This window comes from Mya arenaria, chromosome 2, assembly GCF_026914265.1.
Source record: "Mya arenaria isolate MELC-2E11 chromosome 2, ASM2691426v1".
Lineage (NCBI taxonomy): Eukaryota > Metazoa > Mollusca > Bivalvia > Myida > Myidae > Mya > Mya arenaria.
Window position 1 is genome coordinate 35,278,506 of NC_069123.1, and position 19,959 is coordinate 35,298,464.

At 37.7% G+C, this 19,959-nt stretch overlaps 1 protein-coding gene across 1 annotated transcript; it reads right to left on the reverse strand.

The window, feature by feature from the left end:
• Positions 1-7,039: 7,039 nt before the first annotated feature.
• LOC128214544 (sex-determining region Y protein-like) lies at positions 7,040-7,474 on the reverse strand. The gene has a single exon (XM_052921068.1). The coding sequence runs from the start codon at positions 7,472-7,474 to the stop codon at positions 7,040-7,042; it is 435 nt and encodes a 144-aa protein (XP_052777028.1).
• Between the last annotated feature and the right edge of the window lie 12,485 nt (positions 7,475-19,959).

The window sequence follows — 19,959 nt, forward strand, 5'->3', positions numbered from 1 at the left end:
GGCAGTCATGTGACCGCCACAAAAAGAACGTCTTAAGACATTAATGACAGCCATTATGAAAACGAACGCCACTGATGAATAGAAAGGCTCTGAACATAGCTGTTAAGTTTTGGAATATAAACATAAACAATTTATATGGATTTGTCACCTTATTAGGCTGTTTTTAGTGATTGGTTTATGAGATCGTACTGGAGACGGAAATATTTGAAATATTTGATTTTAGCCTTTCGATTGTAAGTGTATGCACAGAAAAGCGTTGTTGAAAATTTAAAATTAGAGAATGATACTATTTAGATAACTGTTATATTGATTTAGATTTATCTTTTGTGAAAATGTTTATCTTTTACCTAATTGGCAAAAAGTGTTACGAAATAATGTAATATGTCGATTTCGAGGCGTATATAAACAAAGGCCCGGAGGTCAATAACTCCTTTCAATTTTTGAGCATGCGCAAAGCAATTATACACATGCGGTGCGGGGTAAAACAGGAATCCACTAAATACTAAACAAAATGCCGCATAAAGGATTCATGTTTAAATTTTATTGAAATTGGTCGAAAAATGAAGAAATAAGAGATTTTCAAAAAAAAAATGGAAATCAAAGTGAAAACCAGTTTTCGAGAAGTCAAATCCACTCATAACTCATGAATTTTGTAACAAATAATTTTTAAATGAATATTTGATTGAATATGCATCATACCCGCATTGCGAGACGTCGATGTAAGTTTGCGCGTTTGTTTATAAACAAGAGCACGTTTTGACGCATTTCTCAGAAGCTACTTCACATTCTGATTAAAGAATCTGAAACACAGACGGGTATGAAATTAAAGCTTTCCTTTACGGATTGAGTTATTGCGTTGTTTCGTCTATTTGTTGTAAACTGACGGCATGTGAGTACTGAACGTTCATCAGGTCTGACAAGTGGCTTTCCTCCTGGCTCTCCATATTTCCCCTCAACAATTGCAGCTGCTGATCTACGGCCAATGTCGTTCGCACTGACAACAAGCGCAATCGTCTGAATGGTATAAATAGACACTAGTTTGTCAGCAAACTTTGACTTTTAAACATATTTTATTTCCGAATTAAGGGCCGGCAGTGATGTGGATGGGGAATGTCAAAAACTAAAACGTTTAAAAATACATGTTTTATTTACCTTTGAGGAAGGATCTTTATGGAGATTGAAACATTTATTCTGGGCGACATGTTTTGGGTAAGTAAGGAATTAAACAAGTTTACAAAAAAAGATTTTGGATCAAAAAGCATTCACATTATTAAGAAAAGGTCTGACGACATAAGTATATGTACTTCGTTTTTATGTAAAAATGCCCAAGACTACCTATTCAACAATGTCTTGAGAGATCATGATGATATCTTCTCTAAAAAGAAAGTTATTTCGAGAAATAATGAAAATTAGTGGATGAAATTCATTTTATTTCCGAACTAGACATCGTCTAAGTTCCTGGTCAGCATAGTTCTAAAACAGGTTGATCAGCAGTAAGGACTCGAATAAGGCTGACCAGGTTGGTCAGCGATAAGAAATACATGTTGTTTCTAATAACACTATGTCTTTAAGTTTCACAAACGATAAAATGTATCCATCTATTGTCTAACAGAACTTTTAAGCATAACGCACACTTTTAAGTAAAGACATATGAAAACAGAAATGAAGATTTCTTTTATGAACATCATGCATTACTCACATTATTTGTTTCTGCACTTGGAAGTTATTCATTATTGAATCAATTTTCATTCTCATCAAAAGTACATGTTGTTAAACATGTGCTTGTCTATTTCCTCCGAAATTTGGTATTCCTAAAGAGTAGTACATTTCTCTTTCACAGTTCCTTCCAAAAGAACAGTACAGATCCAGACTTCTTATTGGATGTGGACAGCACTGAAGATTTCCAGGTGATGGCAGTCAAGTGTGATTACTGCTACCAGTGCTGCGATAGACCACGTACTTCATATATAAATAAAAGTTGTTCTTTATAATATAATCGCATGTACTCTAACATATCATAATTATTCAAGTTTACATATGCATTTGTTACACAAAGGTTAATTTCTACACTCGTTTCCTTTTTTTGCCATTGTTGCATCTTTTCTTTTTTATTAATACTGTTTATAGCAATTTATTCTACTATACAACTTTTGCAAAGCTTAGTATTTGAACTTTTGCTTTTTCTTTGTTAATACTTCCCACAGGTGCAAATCACTTTTTACGGCTATTGACATTGCAACTTTTGCAAATCTTAGTATTTAAACTTTCGCTTTTTGGTTACAAATACTTCCCACAGGTGCAACTCACTCATTACAGCTATTGTCATTGCAACTTTTGCACACCTAAGTATTTGAACTTTTGCTTTTTGTTAACAAATTCTTCATACAGATGCAAAACACTCCTTCAAGCTATTGACATTGCAACTTTTGCAAACCTTTGTATTTGATTTTTCGTATTTTGCTAGCAAATTCGTTCCACAGGTATAAAACACTCATTATGGCTATTGACATTGTAACTTTTGCTAACCTTAGTATTTGAACTTGTGAGTTTTGTTAACAAATACTTCCCACAGGTGCAAATCACTTTTCCTCACAAAACACTAACTGTACATTGCTATGGATCGATTTGGAGCGATCCCTTTTTGCTGTCTCCTACATCAATTGTGTACTTGTATATGAGTGTTCTTGGCATTACAACAGCGGAAGGTGCGCGGTATAACAAAATGGCCGACATTGTGCTAGAACAGAAAAAAACTTATGATCAATAAATGCAAGAAATATGGATAAAACGTCGCTACAGCGATAAGGAACATATCGCAGGAAGCTGTACTTCAACGTTTAAGATCTTAACGCATGTTTAAGTGTTAAACATCATTAAACAGAAGAACTATTCCATTAACTGACGAAATGTCCGTGTACAACAGTGCCCCCACACAATAAACAAGCGATTCTCCTGCAGCCTTTGTTTTTTAAAGACCACTCTCTTCATTGGTCTTCTACTATCTTCCTCAAGGCTAAGTCTGGATTCCGTCATCATCTGATCTAGATGGCTGACCTTACGCTCGATTCGGCAAAAAATCGTTGGTGTTTTCATCTTAAGCTTTACATATCCTACTAAACCCGGACATAAATGCTGCGGTTTGCGCCTCCATGGCTGCGACAATATTACTTTCAATGGAGGCCATAGCATCATGCGGTTCAAAAGGATTCTTTTTTGCAGGTTTTTCTGCTGGCTGTTTGGATTCTCGCTTTTCATCGCAAGTTAGTGTTGTCCCATGGAAAAATGGGTCAGTAAGGTCCTGCCGGGTTGTCTACCTAGGCCAGCTCTGGAACTCCTCATTAAGGCAAGGGGTGAGTGCGGGATCAAATACCGTCCGCTTTCGTTTTATTCTAGGTTTTAAGTGTTGATGTAACGGTCCTTCTGGCTTCACCATAGGATTGTAAAAAATGCCCGCGACAGTTTGAAAGGCCGGTATTGGCACTGCCTTGTATGTCAATCCGTGTTTGGTGCTGGAAGACGTCAAATCAGACAACAGTGGCTTCCTTTAAATTCAAGTTCAACAAAAGAGTTAAAACAATTTTAATTGACTATGTTTATAATTATCATCCATAATGTATATCGGTGCCGTTGACTTATATTTTATACGGGGGTCATGTTATTAACGATCGTATGTGACTTACATTGTATACGGGGGTCATCTTATAAATGATCGTAAGACATACTAACGTAATATAAATTTCCGTTTATTGTATTTTGAGTGTCACAAATAATTGAAAGTTTTACATGCAAACATATGTACTCTTTGCCTTAATTGACCATAAAGCGTTGTTTCGAGATAGATTTATCATGATTAAGCAATCATATGATACGTGTATTGTATACGGGGGTCATCTTATAAATGATCGTAAGACATACTATCGTATTATCAATTTCCGTTTATTGTATTTTGAGTGTCACAACTTAAATTGAAAGTCTTACTTACCGTAACCGGTTACAGTTCTGATCAAGTTCATCATACCGGTCACCGTTCTAATCTAGCACTACTTACCGGTTAACGTTTTTGTCGAGCTTTACCTACCGATTACAGTTCTGATCGAGCTCTTCCTGCTAGTTACCATTTATATCTAGCTCTTCCTTTCGGCTCCATGTCTGATCTAGCTCTTTCTGCTGGTTACCGTTCTGATCTGGCTCTTTCTGATGGTCACCGTTCTGATCTAGCTCTTCCAGCCGGTTACAGGTCTGATCTAGTTCTCCCTGTTAGTCACCATTTTGAATTTGCTCTACCTTCCGGTTACATATCTGATCTAGCTCTTCCTGCTGGTTACCGTTCTGATCTAGCTCTTCCTGATGGTCACCGTTCTGATTTAGCTCTTCAAGCCGGTTACAGGTCTGATCGAGCTCTTCCTATAGGTGACATGTCTGATCTAGCTCTTCCTGCTGGTTACCGTTCTGATCTAACTCTTCCTGATTGTCACCGTTCTGATTTAGCTCTTCCAGCCGGTTACAGGTCTGATCGAGCTCTTCCTATAGGTAACATGTCTGATCGAGGTCTACCTTCCGGCTACATGTCTAATCTAGCTCTTCCTATCGGTTGCCATTCTGATGAAGCTCTATCTAAACTTGCAAACATATGTACTCTTTGCCTAAATTGACCATGAAGTTTTTTTTCGAGATAGATATATTATGATTTAGCAATCATGTGAAACGTGTGTTGTTAATATGCCGTTAATATGTTTATACAAAACAAACGTTTAAGACTTAAGATATCCAACTGTCAGGTAAACGTGACTGTGACACATGAACGTTATAAATAGTGAATGTAAAGAAGTGATGATAGCAGAGAACGAAACTTTCTTGATATGATCTTCTGGTGTTAAATCAACAGACAAAGTGTTCTTAATTTATTGGAAAATAATATTTAAGCTGAAATATTTTCTGAAAATTAAAAATAAAGTGGTGAACTGGAGAAATTTTACATATAACAAAGAAGAGAGTTTCTTTGGAAGCCGGGACCCTACGAACTGATCGTTTTCTTCCTGCTGGTTATCGTTCTGATCGTTACAAGTGAAATCGAGGTCTTCATACTGGTTAAAAGTCTGATCGAGCGCTACCTACAAGTTACCCTTCTGATCGAGCTTTACCTACCGGTAACCGTTCTGATCGAGCTCTACCTACCGGATATATGTATCATCGATCTCTTCCTGCCGGTTATTCCCTGATCTAGATCTACCTGCTGCTGACTGTTCTGATCTAGCTATACCTACTGGTAACCGCCCTGAGCTAGCTTTAACTACTGGTTAACGTTCTGATCGAGCTCTTTCTACTGGTTTCCGTTCTTATCTATCTCTACCTACTGGTATCCGTTCTGATCGTGCTCTACCTACTAGATACCGTTCTGATCTAGCTCTACCTACTGGTATCCGTTCTGATTTAGCTCTACCTACTAGATACCGTTCTGATCTAGCTCTTTCGGCTGGTTACCGTTCTGATCGAGCTCCTGCTGGTTACCGTTCTGATCTATCACTAACGACTGATTTCCGTTTTTCATCTAGCTCTGTTTACTTGTTACTGTTCTGATCGAGCTCTTCCTACCGGTTACAATTTTGATCGAGCTCTTCGTATCGGTTACCGTTCTGATCGAGCTCTACATACCGGTTACATGTTTGATTGAGTTCTCCCTGCCGGTCACCGTTCTGATCAAGCTCTTCCTGGCGGTATCCGTTCTGATCGACCTCTTTTTGCTGATAACCGTTCTGATCGAGCTCTACCTACCGGCGACGTGTCTGCTCGAGCTTTTTCTGCTGCTTTCAGGTCTGGTTAAGTTCTCCCTGCTGGCTACAGGTCTAAAGGAGCTCTTGAAGTTGGTTACAGGTCTAATCAGGCTCTTCCTGCTAGCTAGAGGTCTGACGAAGTCTTTCTGCTGACTAGATGTCTGATCGAGTCTGCCTACCGGCTACCGTTCTGATCCAGCTCTTCGTGCCGGTAACTGTTCTGATCTAGCTCTACCTCCCAGTTAAAGGTCATATCAAGCTCTTTCTGCTGACTAGAGGTCTGACCGAGCTCTGCCTACCGGTTACCGTCCTGATCCAGCTCTTTATGCCGGTAAACGTTCTCATCGAGCTCTACCTACCAGTTTCAGGTCTGATCAAGCTCTTTCTGCTGGCTAGAGGTCTGACCGAGCTCTGCCTACCGGTTACCGTCCTGATCCCGCTCTTCGTGCCGGTTACCGTTCTGATCTAGCTCTACCTACCGGTTATTGGTCTCATTGAGCTCTTCCTGCCAGAAACCGTTCTGATCAAGCTTTTCCTACTGGTTATAAGTCTGAACTAGTTTTACATACAGTTGAACCAGTTGTACTGGTTATCGTTCTGATCGAGCTCTTCCTCCTAGATACCGATCTGATTGAGCTCTTCCTACCGGATACAGGTTTGACCAAGCTTTACTTGCAAGTTACCGTTCTGATTCAACTCTTTATGCTGGTAATCGCTCTGATCAAGCCCTTCCTGCTGGTTACCGTTCTCATCTAGCTCTACCTACCGGCTACAATTCTGATCGAGGTCTTTCTACTATTTACCGTTCTGATCAAGCTCTTCCTGCTAGTTACCGTTCTGATCCGGCTTTTACTATCGGTCGCAGGTCTTATCGTGCTCTTCCTACCAGTCACCGTCCCGATAAAAACATATTTGCTAGTAACCGTTCTGATCTAGCTCTTCCTGCTGGTGATCGTTCTGATCAAGCTCTAACTACTTGTGACCGTTCTGATCTAGCTCTTCCTGCTGGTAACCGTTCTGATCTAGCTCTTCCGGCTGGTGACCGTTCTGATCTAGCTCTTCCTGCTGGTGACCGGCCTGATCGAGCTCTTGCTGCATGGTATCGTTCTGATTTATCACTTCCTAATTATCGTTCTTTTTTATCTCTTCTTACTGGTTTCCGTTCTGATCTAGCTCTACCTCATAGTAAACGTCCTGATAGGTCTGATCGAGCTCTTCCTGCTGGTAACCGTTCTGATCTAGCTCTTCCTGCTGGTGACCGTTCTGATCTAGCTCTTCCTGCTGTGACCGTTCTGATCTAGCTCTTCCTGCTGGTGACCGTCCTGATCTAGCTCTTCCTGCTGGTGACCGTCCTGATCTAGCTCTTCCTGCTGGTGACCGTTCGGATCTAGCTCTTCCTGCTGGTGACCGTTCTGATCTAGCTCTTCCTGCTGGTGATCGTTCTGATCTAGCTCTTCCTGCTGGTGAACGTCCTGATCTAGCTCTTTCTGCTGGTGACCGTCCTGATCTAGCTCTTCCTGCTGGTGACCGTCCTGATCTAGCTCTTTCTGCTGGTGACCGTCCTGATCTAGCTCTTCATGCTGGTGACCGTTCTGATCTAGCTCTTCCTGCTGGTGACCGTTCTGATAAAGCTCTTCCTGCTGGTGACCGTTCTGATCTAGCTCTTCCTGCTGGTGACCGTCCTGGTCGAGCTCTTGCTGCATGGTATCGTTCTGATCTATCACTACCTGATTATCGTTCTTTTCTATCTCTACTTACTGGTTTACGTTCTGATCTAGCTCTACCTAATAGTAGTCGTCCTGATAGGTCTGATCGAGCTCTTCCTGCTGGTGACCGTCCTGATCTAGCTCTTCCGGCTGGTGATCATTCTGATTAAGCTTTTCCTGCAGGTGACCGTTCTGATCTAGCTCTTCCTGCTGGTGACCGTCCTGGTCGAGCTCTTGCTGCATGGTATCGTTCTGATCTATCACTACCTGATTATCGTTCTTTTCTATCTCTACTTACTGGTTTCCGTTCTGATCTAGCTCTACCTAATAGTAACCGTCCTGATAGGTCTGATCGAGCTCTTCCTGCTGGTAACCGTTCTGGTCGAAATCTTCCTGCTGTTTTCTTTTCTGATCTAGCTTTACCTGCTGTCTACCCTTCTGATGAAGCTCTTTCTGCCAGTTACAGATTTGATCGAGCTCTTCTTGCTAGTAACCGTTCTGTTTATCGAAAATCGTAGCTCTTTCTTCTGGCTAGAGGTCTGACCGAGCTCTGCCTACCGGTTACCGTCCTGATCAAGCTCTTTATGCCGGTAAACGTTCTCATCGAACTCTACCTACCAGTTTCAGGTCTGATCAAGCTCTTTCTGCTGGCTAGAGGTCTGACCGAGCTCTGCCTACCGGTTACCGTCCTGATCCCGCTCTTCGTGCCAGTTAACGTTCTGATCTAGCTCTATCTACCGGTTATTGGTCTCATTGAGCTCTTCCTGCCAGAAACCGTTCTGATCAAGCTTTTCCTACTGGTTATAAGTCTGAACTAGTTTTACATACAGTTGAACCAGTTGTACTGGTTATCGTTCTGATCGAGCTCTTCCTCCTAGATACCGATCTGATTGAGCTCTTCCTACCGGATACAGGTTTGACCAAGCTTTACTTGCAAGTTACCGTTCTGATTCAACTCTTTATGCTGGTAATCGCTCTGATCAAGCCCTTCCTGCTGGTTACCGTTCTCATCTAGCTCTACCTACCGGCTACAATTCTGATCGAGGTCTTTCTACTATTTACCGTTCTGATCAAGCTCTTCCTGCTAGTTACCGTTCTGATCCGGCTTTTACTATCGGTCGCAGGTCTTATCGTGCTCTTCCTACCAGTCACCGTCCCGATAAAAACATATTTGCTAGTAACCGTTCTGATCTAGCTCTTCCTGCTGGTGATCGTTCTGATCAAGCTCTAACTACTTGTGACCGTTCTGATCTAGCTCTTCCTGCTGGTAACCGTTCTGATCTAGCTCTTCCGGCTGGTGACCGTTCTGATCTAGCTCTTCCTGCTGGTGACCGGCCTGATCGAGCTCTTGCTGCATGGTATCGTTCTGATTTATCACTTCCTAATTATCGTTCTTTTTTATCTCTTCTTACTGGTTTCCGTTCTGATCTAGCTCTACCTCATAGTAAACGTCCTGATAGGTCTGATCGAGCTCTTCCTGCTGGTAACCGTTCTGATCTAGCTCTTCCTGCTGGTGACCGTTCTGATCTAGCTCTTCCTGCTGTGACCGTTCTGATCTAGCTCTTCCTGCTGGTGACCGTCCTGATCTAGCTCTTCCTGCTGGTGACCGTCCTGATCTAGCTCTTCCTGCTGGTGACCGTTCGGATCTAGCTCTTCCTGCTGGTGACCGTTCTGATCTAGCTCTTCCTGCTGGTGATCGTTCTGATCTAGCTCTTCCTGCTGGTGAACGTCCTGATCTAGCTCTTTCTGCTGGTGACCGTCCTGATCTAGCTCTTCCTGCTGGTGACCGTCCTGATCTAGCTCTTTCTGCTGGTGACCGTCCTGATCTAGCTCTTCATGCTGGTGACCGTTCTGATCTAGCTCTTCCTGCTGGTGACCGTCATGATCTAGCTCTTCCTGCTGGTTACCGTTCTAATCTAGCTCTTCCTGCTGGTGACCGTCCTGGTCGAGCTCTTGCTGCATGGTATCGTTCTGATCTATCACTACCTGATTATCGTTCTTTTCTATCTCTACTTACTGGTTTACGTTTTGATCTAGCTCTACCTAATAGTAGTCGTCCTGATAGGTCTGATCGAGCTCTTCCTGCTGGTGACCGTCCTGATCTAGCTCTTCCGGCTGGTGATCATTCTGATAAAGCTCTTCCTGCTGGTGACCGTTCTGATCTAGCTCTTCCTGCTGGTGACCGTCCTGGTCGAGCTCTTGCTGCATGGTATCGTTCTGATCTATCACTACCTGAGTATCGTTCTTTTCTATCTCTACTTACTGGTTTACGTTCTGATCTAGCTCTACCTAATAGTAACCGTCCTGATAGGTCTGATCGAGCTCTTCCTGCTGGTAACCGTTCTGATCGAACTCTTCCTGCTGTTTTCTTTTCTGATCTAGCTTTTCCTGCTGGTTACCCTTCTGATGAAGCTCTTTCTGCCAGTTACAGATTTGATCGAGCTCTTCTTGCTAGTAACCGTTCTGTTTGTCGAAAATCGTAGGTCTTTCACCTTTTCGATAAGGCTTTACTCGAACACACACTCAAATGATCCTTTATGTGAAGGGAAACTTTTTTTCATTTTAAACATTGACAACGTTAACAGATAAAATTTCTTACAGTTGTGTTTGCACGTGTTCCTGTAATAAGAAAATTTGCCTGGACATCATTCTTTGTATGCATAGAATGGAGTACCATTTTTAAGAACAGTGCATTAAATATTGAGTTTGAGTTTATTTTCGTAGTTATTTACTATGTTCGTATAGCTTTTTCACTAAGTTCGTGCTGAAAATGATGCTTAAACTATGAGATGTTGTTTTATATAGCGTTATGTTTTATATATTTAGTGCCGTTGATTGTTTGCTTGATACTTTCTAATGTCATTGTCAAATAGGTGTGCTATAAAACCTTAAACGACTTAATTTTGAATAATCAAATACCAAACATTTCGAACAGTACAGTTTAAACAGTGCAATACCTTTCAACACATATTGGTTTTCCTTATTGAGTGAATGGCTCTTCAAAACCCCAACTAACGTGTCTGTTTTAGTTTTGAAATTTAAACTGAGATTTTTGCTATGGCATTCAACGGCTTTTCTGCCTTGCCTTTAAAAGTCGGTAAGTGAATTTGATAAAATTATAAAAGAAAAATGTCTACTTTGTTTATCAGTATATTTATAGATTTATATATTTGTCCGAGTTGTTATGAAAATTCTCTTCGCTTTCCATCCAATCGCATACGTCCACCGACAATATTACATTTTACATACTTGTTTTATAACATTACAACTACATAAAAGTGTAATGACACTTCCAGCAACAATCAGAATAAGGTGGTGGTACGTTATATCAAGTATATTTTATGCTGTCATTTTTGCATTATCATGATGGAAAATTATTGTTTGTTATAAAAGTATGCTTTGTATAAGGAAAATTGCATTAGTTTGCAAATAGTTAGAAACAAATTCACGAAAATAACTGATTTTTACCACCTTTTATAAATCGACGTTTTAAGACTTTGACCTTGACCTTTGGCGATCTTTTTGGGCAAGTTTGACAACTGTGCATTACTTACCACAAACAATGTTCATTAAAGTCTTACATATTTGTGACAAATACGTAGTTATAATAAACATGGTTAGACTAGTCATGAGCTGATAAAACGGCGGCCATCTTGGCTGTTGTCTTTTTTACCATCATGGTAACCTGCATTATGCCATTCGCTCAAAATGAACTTTATTCCGCAACACTAATATATAAAGAAATTCTCTGTCAGGACCAAAGTATGCACACACATACCACTAGGGACAAGACAATATGAATTAGTAATAATGTCAAAATGCATCGTACTATCAATTCACATTTTGGTGTATTTGATGATAGATTCTCGAAAAAGAAAGATATTTTAAACCAAAAGTATAATTTCACTTCCTGGTTACAAAGGTGAAAATATATTTCTTAAAATATAAGCAGACAAGCACTTTTGTTTAGAACGTTTACATTGTCCTAAATAATGCTCAAATCTATACCACCATATACCAAGTATGATAGTATGTAACTATTAAGCTAGCTAAAAATAAAAGATAAAATCAAAGGCTCAAAGGCTAGGCTTTATAGTGTTGCTTTGTCAAAGGTTGATGATGGCAGTTGACAATGAACGGTCATTAAAGAGGACAATCGATGAAAGCAAGTTACTTTAGACGTTATTGTACCTGCTGGTAATGTTACCCACTGCTTAGAGCGATGATTGGTTCGAGGCATTTGTCCTCTTACTTAGCAGTTTTTTGTCCACGTCAAACATTTCAAAATTGCAGATCAAACAAACCATATACGTAAAATATTTTCAAAGCTACATCCTTGGTCGTGATTGATTGATTGCCCATGACGGTGTATCTGATATTATTTATTTAGGATGAAATCGCTGCATAAGCTTTCAATATGATTTAAACTATAAAAAGTAAACACAGACTTAATGTCAAATTGCATTTAATTACAGTGTTTCAAAAATGAAAGAAGATATAGTTTGAAGGATTTGAACAAATATTCTAATATCAGAGTTAACAAGTTATAGAAACCAAACTTAATAACAACATTTCATTGGATTAAACCCTTATGAGTTTACCCAAAACATAAAATAATAGAGACAGGGGATTTCGTCGAGAGCATAGAACCGTTTTTGTCAATATTTTAATATGCTATAAATATTGATTATTTTAGTGAATATGCCCTCGTGAATTAAGCTACACGCAATAACGACGTCAACAATACCCATGTAGTCACCTTTCATTATAACTCGTCTCAAAACACGTCGTTATTGGCATAGCTAAAGTTTAAATAAAAACTGTCGTAGTTCGAACCAGACAGTGATTAGATGCACTGTTATTTCTGACACTTGCAACACAAAACGTTTTCATAGATTGGAAGTGTATAAGCTGTTGAACCTGAAAGATAATTAAAAATGCAGCGACGCAAATTAATGAATACATAACAAACTTGAGCATGAACTTTAAATCTAATGACAATTAATGAAGCAGCAGACATCTCTGGCATTATGTTTTACAAGTTTAATTTGAATATCTTGAACGCTTTTATAATTTTAGCAGAGTTCTAGTTTTGTTATCATTACAACGAAACAAAGGCTGACTTTTTTTCTTAAACAGCAAGCACAGTAACCTCACATGCACTCAGATTGTTCATGCTAACCAATTGAAAATGGAGGTCGTCTGTTGACTTTCATATATATTTTAAGTATTATTATCATATTCGTTTAAGTTGTAAACTGCTGCTAGACTGCAATAATAGTTTTCATATTCCTTAAGGTATGTTCTACTATCTACAATTTACGAAGTTATAATTACTGCTCAACCGCAAACACCTTCGCCGTCAAATAATCTATAATAATTATTAAATCAAAGCATATCCATCTATGTTGAAAATGGTATCAGATTTCGAATATGAGTGCCGTCGCGCGAATGTTTCATGTTGTACAGTAATTCTTATGGAGTATCAATTTACAATAGACATTGCCATTACCGTAACATGGACTGAACTTACTTCCTTACACGATTTTTTTTTTAATTCGTTTTACTTTGGTATAATTCCAAGAAGTAGTATCACCAGTTTCATTGGGACATTTGACAATATTTTGAAGATTTTAGCTGTTTACGCAGCCTTCTTTTGTAACTCCCAAATTTGCAATTACTCTCATAATAGGAATAAAGAATACATGTTCTATGAATACAATCTTACATAGATGTGAAAGCCCAGTTCCAGTTTACTGATTGAATATCAAGTCAATTTTAAAGGTGCGTTACATATTCGATCGTAAATTAGATCAAACAATAAATGAGTGATGTTGGTGTATAGGTTCTTCTATTTCATGACCTACGAAAATCGTTCTAAACATATATTGCTTTGTATGCCTTGCATTGTTGAAAACACATGTTTGAACTAACGCGATGTCGTGTACAGCTACTGTTGGCAAGAGAATGATCTGAGGGTCATCTAAGGATCATTATGTCCCCTGTGTTCAACAAAAAAAGAACATAAATAAGCTGCACATTTCCCGCTGCATGCAGGAAAATATACAGATGACGAAACAAAATGATTAACTATGTACTGGGTAATTGATACTTTCTTGTACGGCTTTATTGTGTAAACCTATTGTGTGGAAAACTGTCACACCTACAAACTAAATTTACTCATTTTCTTATGCATTCAGATGGTTGACTGGAAATCTTTAATGGACAGTGAAAAACGTAATCATGTTAAATTTAAAATCATTTGTAAAACTTAATGGATGTTTCGTGCTATACTGTAGGAAAGATAATGATACTATGTTTTGGTTTTTACCTCGTTTAGCTCTGCCGATTCATACAATATTTGTTCTGTATACCATGCCATTTAATAATGTTGAGGCAGTAAACAGGGAGTAATACAGGAAGAAGGATCATTTGTTAGTACAAAATACCTTGAGAGGACTGTCCTGTTTTATTTAAATGATTCCGTCGCGTGGTTTCAATTCCCTTGCAGAGATCATTTTTCATTGCATGACCAGAATATGGCATTACAGGAATTGTATAAGAAACATTATCAATACTATCCCCAATACATTGCGCCTTGTCAGAAAAATATATCAACTTGTTTTCAATATATATTTGGTGACACTAACAGTATTGCTACAGAAATCCCAGCTTGCCCAAAGCGTGACATTGTCCATTAAAATAAAAGGTTATGTGTGACACTCTTCGATGAGTTACAGAAGGTTGGGCTGTTTGATTGAATTCACATTAACTGCAAAAGACAACTATGCCGAAACACTCCAGGCTTAAATAATTAATGGTTAGGAATGATATGAACGCACTGACAGACTAACAGGTGAACAGACGTTCGTCGCAATTACGTATTGCTAAGGGTCATTAAGATGAAGACCTGAAATATTTCTATGTGGCAGCATTCAAATAATCATGATTTTCTTTGCATCACTTCTTTCGTTCTTTAACCTTGAAAATTATCAATGATTTGGAGATCATGTATCTCACAAGTTAGAAATAGCGTATGGATATGTGGTAATGCGTGGTTGTCATGGATATGCGTGCAGTGATTCAGATTATGTTGGTAGTCAAATTGGTCTTTAAAAAGTTCTGAGGAGAGTGAAGCATTATTTTTCGAAAGGTTGGTGGAAACTCTTTTATGGTTCCATTTGAAGCGATAAACACTTAAATAGCATTCTAAATATTGGCATAAGGCAAGGTTTCTATGATGATATAGACGACAGTCTTCAACAATTACAATGAGATGACCATTAAAAGGAGTTTCATACGGGTACTTGTTTTATCTTTGCCCTATATATTGTGATGTTTGAGCATTTTTTCACAAAATGTATATAGTTAAACATTACATAAACTGAGTTAAGTAAACATATTATTATGGTGACATGATATGGACAGTTTCAATTAAACCGAAGCCTTTGTTTTCGAATTTTTGGTTTGAATGTTTGCTTCCGTTCAAGAATGTGTTACATTCAAAACAGTTGTTACAACATTAGAACGCAATACTGAGAGCATTTCATTTCCCAATTTAAGTAATTTGTAATTCTCGTGAAAATACTTCAAACTACGTCGTACTTTAACATTACACAATAAAAATATTGAATAAATTAAAATGTTTTCCTGTCGTCTAGATATCATGCCTGCAATCGGCAGAACTGTTGACATATTTAAACCCATTTTACTATTCGATGTTCATTACAAGTCATACAAAATAAGTGTTGCATAGTAACATACTTGTAAACTCTAAAATATTTAAGCGTTCATTGTTTGATTGCTTAAGAAAAGTCTAGCCGGAATAACAATCGCGTGACAGTAGGTCTTTCCGCGCAGATGTAAAAAAACCTTTTCCTCTCGTTTACCATTCGTTAGATGATAAAAGTATGTTGATATCTTATGTAAATATCTATGATGTTAGACTTGCACACGATTAATGAAAAGAATTATAAATTACATGAAATCTAACATAACTTTGCATTACAAACAAATTAACCCTATGCTAGCAATAACGTTTTTACATCAAAATGATATAGCTTATTGCTTATGTACACGCCACTAGTGTTCGCAAAGCAAAATTTATAAACTGAAAGTCAAGTGGCAGACATGATTTTATATGAGCTTTAAGTATGCAATTAACTTTTTACTATTCGCATCTTTACTGCCAATAAGCATTTTTGATCAACTGCTACCTTATATCGACCGACAACATACCTTTGTGGAGCCATCAAAGAAGCAAGTACATCTACAACATTGCGCTATGATCCCATTTATCATTAACACTCACAAACATTAGTCTTTGCATGATGTATACGTTGTGTTTCATTTGAATCACACATCTAGAATGCACTTAGATGTTTCGTTTTATTTCGGTTTTATAATGAACAATAGATTAATTTAATATCTGGCATTATATTTGCGCATTTTGAGACAAAGCATTCTATAAAACTTAAAAGGCGACTCTTCGCTAAGAGTAAGCATTGTCTGATTTAATGTTGTTTCAAATACTTCAAAATCGAAACGAAAAAAAGAAAAAAAAATCAACTACCCAGGTTATAAATAATTAAAGAAACTAAAAAATGTAAGAACACCTCTACAACACGACATTTTGACCGAACAATCTTTGCCTTGAACAAAGCAGACTAGAGAGAATTTCATGAAGACTCCAAGGATCGATTTCAAACATATGACATAGTTGCAAAATACAATTCTATATGGCCGGAACCTTAGAATAACTTTTCTTGCTGCTGTATGGTCCACATGATATTTGTAACAATTCATTATAAATTGGGTTGAGCACTGTTGAAATTGCAATGAGGTCGAGATATAAACAAATGCTTGTGCCAGGAAAGTAAACTTCTTAACAATAGAAGAGGTTAATACAATGAAGCGGCTTAATGACATAGTTTGGGATATACACACTTGGGTGTTGATTTCTACAGAAGAGAAAACTTGGTCACGTTTGTGACGATCATTTCGAATACACATATGTGGGTGTTGGTTACTGCAGGAAAGTAAACTTTAAGTCTGACCAGTGCCTGTACCAGCCCTCTCATTTCACCTTTCTTTTCTTCAACCATTATCATTTCTTCCTTCTAACTTACTGATTACAGACTAAAACAACTTGTTTTTACATACATTGTTACGACAATAAGATTATTTTTATTCGAGTCACCGCAACTTACACACCAGCCTAAGTAGCGTGAATGGCCTACAGAAGCGAGACATAGTATAAGCCTTAAGGCTTTCTTCTCAATTCTGTTTGCACTATTGTTTTGTGCATAATTTACATGTTCTTTGTTTTAATGCATTACATGTTAAACTTTGATCTTTGTTAAAATTGATTAGGCTCAAATTTGTTAAACTAAACTAATTGTAAACATTATATCGAAAAAAATATTGTTTAAACCAAACTTAAATTTGCCACAATCATTTCGGATAAACCTTCTTGAGTGTTGTACAAAATCCATAAAATGGGACATTTGTGATAAAGTAAATATATGACATTGTTATGTCACAGTTGTTCGAGGATAAGAACGAGCAGACGGGCGGGCTGATTGACGGAACATATATATCCTTCGAAGGGTACAAACAACGTACACATAAAAACAAAAATAACCCTCCTCACATTCATAAACTGAGAACATGGCTCTATACCAAAGTTTTATTTACGGTCTTGCAAATTTATTGATTTACACACCTATGTTTACTGGATCTACAGTGATAATACATATAGTAAGTTGCTCCGGACGTCGATCATTGTCAAATTACATACTCATGCCTTCCACATACATCTCTTTATCCTCTTTGTAAGTACATATTTATGACAAAATATTTCATGTATAACTAAAATGCGTGCTGTTTTTTTTAAGTTATGAAAGTCTTGTTATTTGGGAATACTTTATCACAAAGCAGGCAAGTAGATCCTTTTTTGTGAATAAACAAACGATCATTGTTCCGCCTTTCCATAAAACATACACCCATGGTATACTCATGATTGAGTTATGTCAAAATAGCTACACAAACTGCATTAACTTTTAAGTATTTTATGTGTGATGCAGACATGCGTGCGTTACCAGTATCGTGCGTGCAGTATCATTCCAAGACGAAACCCATGAATTCCAGAAATTGGATACCAGCGACCATACGCAGTTACGTAAAACAATGGTGTGCACGATCAATTGGGTTTGTAATTATATATACTTGCATGCAACAGCAACTTACCATACAAACCGTACTGAAATTATCTGGTGCATTATATCCCGTTAAACTCACTGTTTGAAACAGTAAGATAATAAATTTGAAAAACGCACTACCTTTCCCACCTTCGGTAGCCCCACATTTCTAATACGCAGTATGCAGCACCAACAACAAAAGGAGTTAGAGAAGTATCATTTGAGTTTTGAAATCAATATTTGATAACGTTTTGGATCTGGAAAAGTATGTCAAACTCGAGGTTACTAACCAGTACAGAAGTGTTGACCCAGATAAATTTACTAGAAAATGAAAACAGAAATACAACGATAAAGATTGTCTGACATGAAACCTTTTTTCCTATTTTACTGTGAACAAATGAGACAGAAATGTCTGAATGCCTGAATACATTCCCCCTGAGATATTGAATGATTTATTATGGCAATTCATCCTAGGTGTTACTAATTAAGATGTTTCAGAGTATAAGCCTACAATTATGGTGGTTTAGGCAGCTTGATCGCAAACAGGCACAGTTTCACATTTAAAGAAATCCAGCTTGCCATATATCGCGCTGTTTTCGCACAATACAGCAGCACACGATTTAGATAACAAGCCTGACTGACGCAATTGATGTCAAAAGCCTGAACCAGATGTATGATCTGGCACCCTAGATGACCTCAACACGAGGTCACTTATACACTCTATGTGGTTATTATGTAAAACTTAATTTGGACTGCAGCCTGGAAAGCACTGTCATGATCTGTGTTGGGGCGTCCTTTTAAGGAGTCGATAAAAATACGGTGGTAAGTTTGTCGAAAGCAATACGAAAAGACAGACAATAGAAAAATACGACAAACACAACAGAAAATGGTTATACGTATAAGTATTGTGTTGCAAGAGAACTGGAAATTGAAACTCACTTATTATTATGTTTCAAATTGTAGTGTAACATTGAACTCACACAATGTTTCCTAGATAAAGGTAAATACATAATTTTCTTTAAGCTCAATATATTTTTATCACCATTACGTCTATCTTTTAACAACAAATCAGGGACTATCGTTAAGTCACATATAACATGTGTACGCGTTTTGCGAATATGTTAATGTTTTTTTCTGAATTACATAGGAAACAGGGTTTTTTTTAACGACGTCGACACTTCCGACGGTAACGGCATACAATCCATATCAAAAAGTTTTACTACGACGAACCAAAATGTTATGTCTTTGTAACTATATTGTTGGCGGTTTCCTCACTTCTGTGCTAACGTTTAACCTATATACAACAAAGAAAAAACAATCATTTTTCCCAAAATAACAACGTCGACAGTCTCCCATTTTCCCCAACTTTTAACATCAATGTCAATTCAACTTTTATAAGACTCACACATGCAGCTATACCAAATTATGTGCGTAAAGGTATGTCAAGGTAGAAGGTAGGTTAAGATTGGTGTTTAGTCTGACTTTTATGTTCAAGATGCATTCTTACTCCCAAATAAGCATTACCAATATCAAAACAATTGATTTAATTTACCGAAAAGGATTAATGAATATCGAAAGCAAGGGTTCCTATGAAGGATACCGTGTTTAATTTGGAACGAATGGTGCAGAAAACACGGTTTTTTCTACCTTATGAGACGAAAGTGGGTCACTGTAAATATTTAAGTCCCACATGTCATTTAATACTTGGATGTGCGTTTTCAGCTGTTAAATATACGATTACAATCATGTAAACAGTAATGAATATTTGCCATGAACTCATTATTTTGTAAGTAGTTTAAGGTTTATCAAACATAATTTATGTTTGTTATACATGTGTATTTATTGAATTTAAATACGAGTACCAGTGTAATGCGTTTGTACAATTTTTAAATAAATGGAATTAGAATTAACATATCAGAAGCACCCCCCCCCAAAAAAAAAAAAATAAATAAATAAATATGTTTTTATAATAATTATGTAATACAAAAGGTACTTGGAAAGTTTATTGGACGACCCTTAATCATCTGATGGTGCCCGCAATTATAGATCATAGTTTACAAAATGTATGTAGTGCATGTATGTTTATTATATATACTAAATACAGTAGGCGATGTGGGTTATTCGTAATGACAGCAACGTTAACTTTAAGCTATCAGGGGGAAATAATGACGAGAGGCCTCATTAAACAACGTGGTTCGTTCAAATGATTCGGTACAGGGATTAGGTGTGTTTCTCTTGTTAAGCGTCTTTAAGGCTCTAACACAGTGCTTCTAAAAAGATATT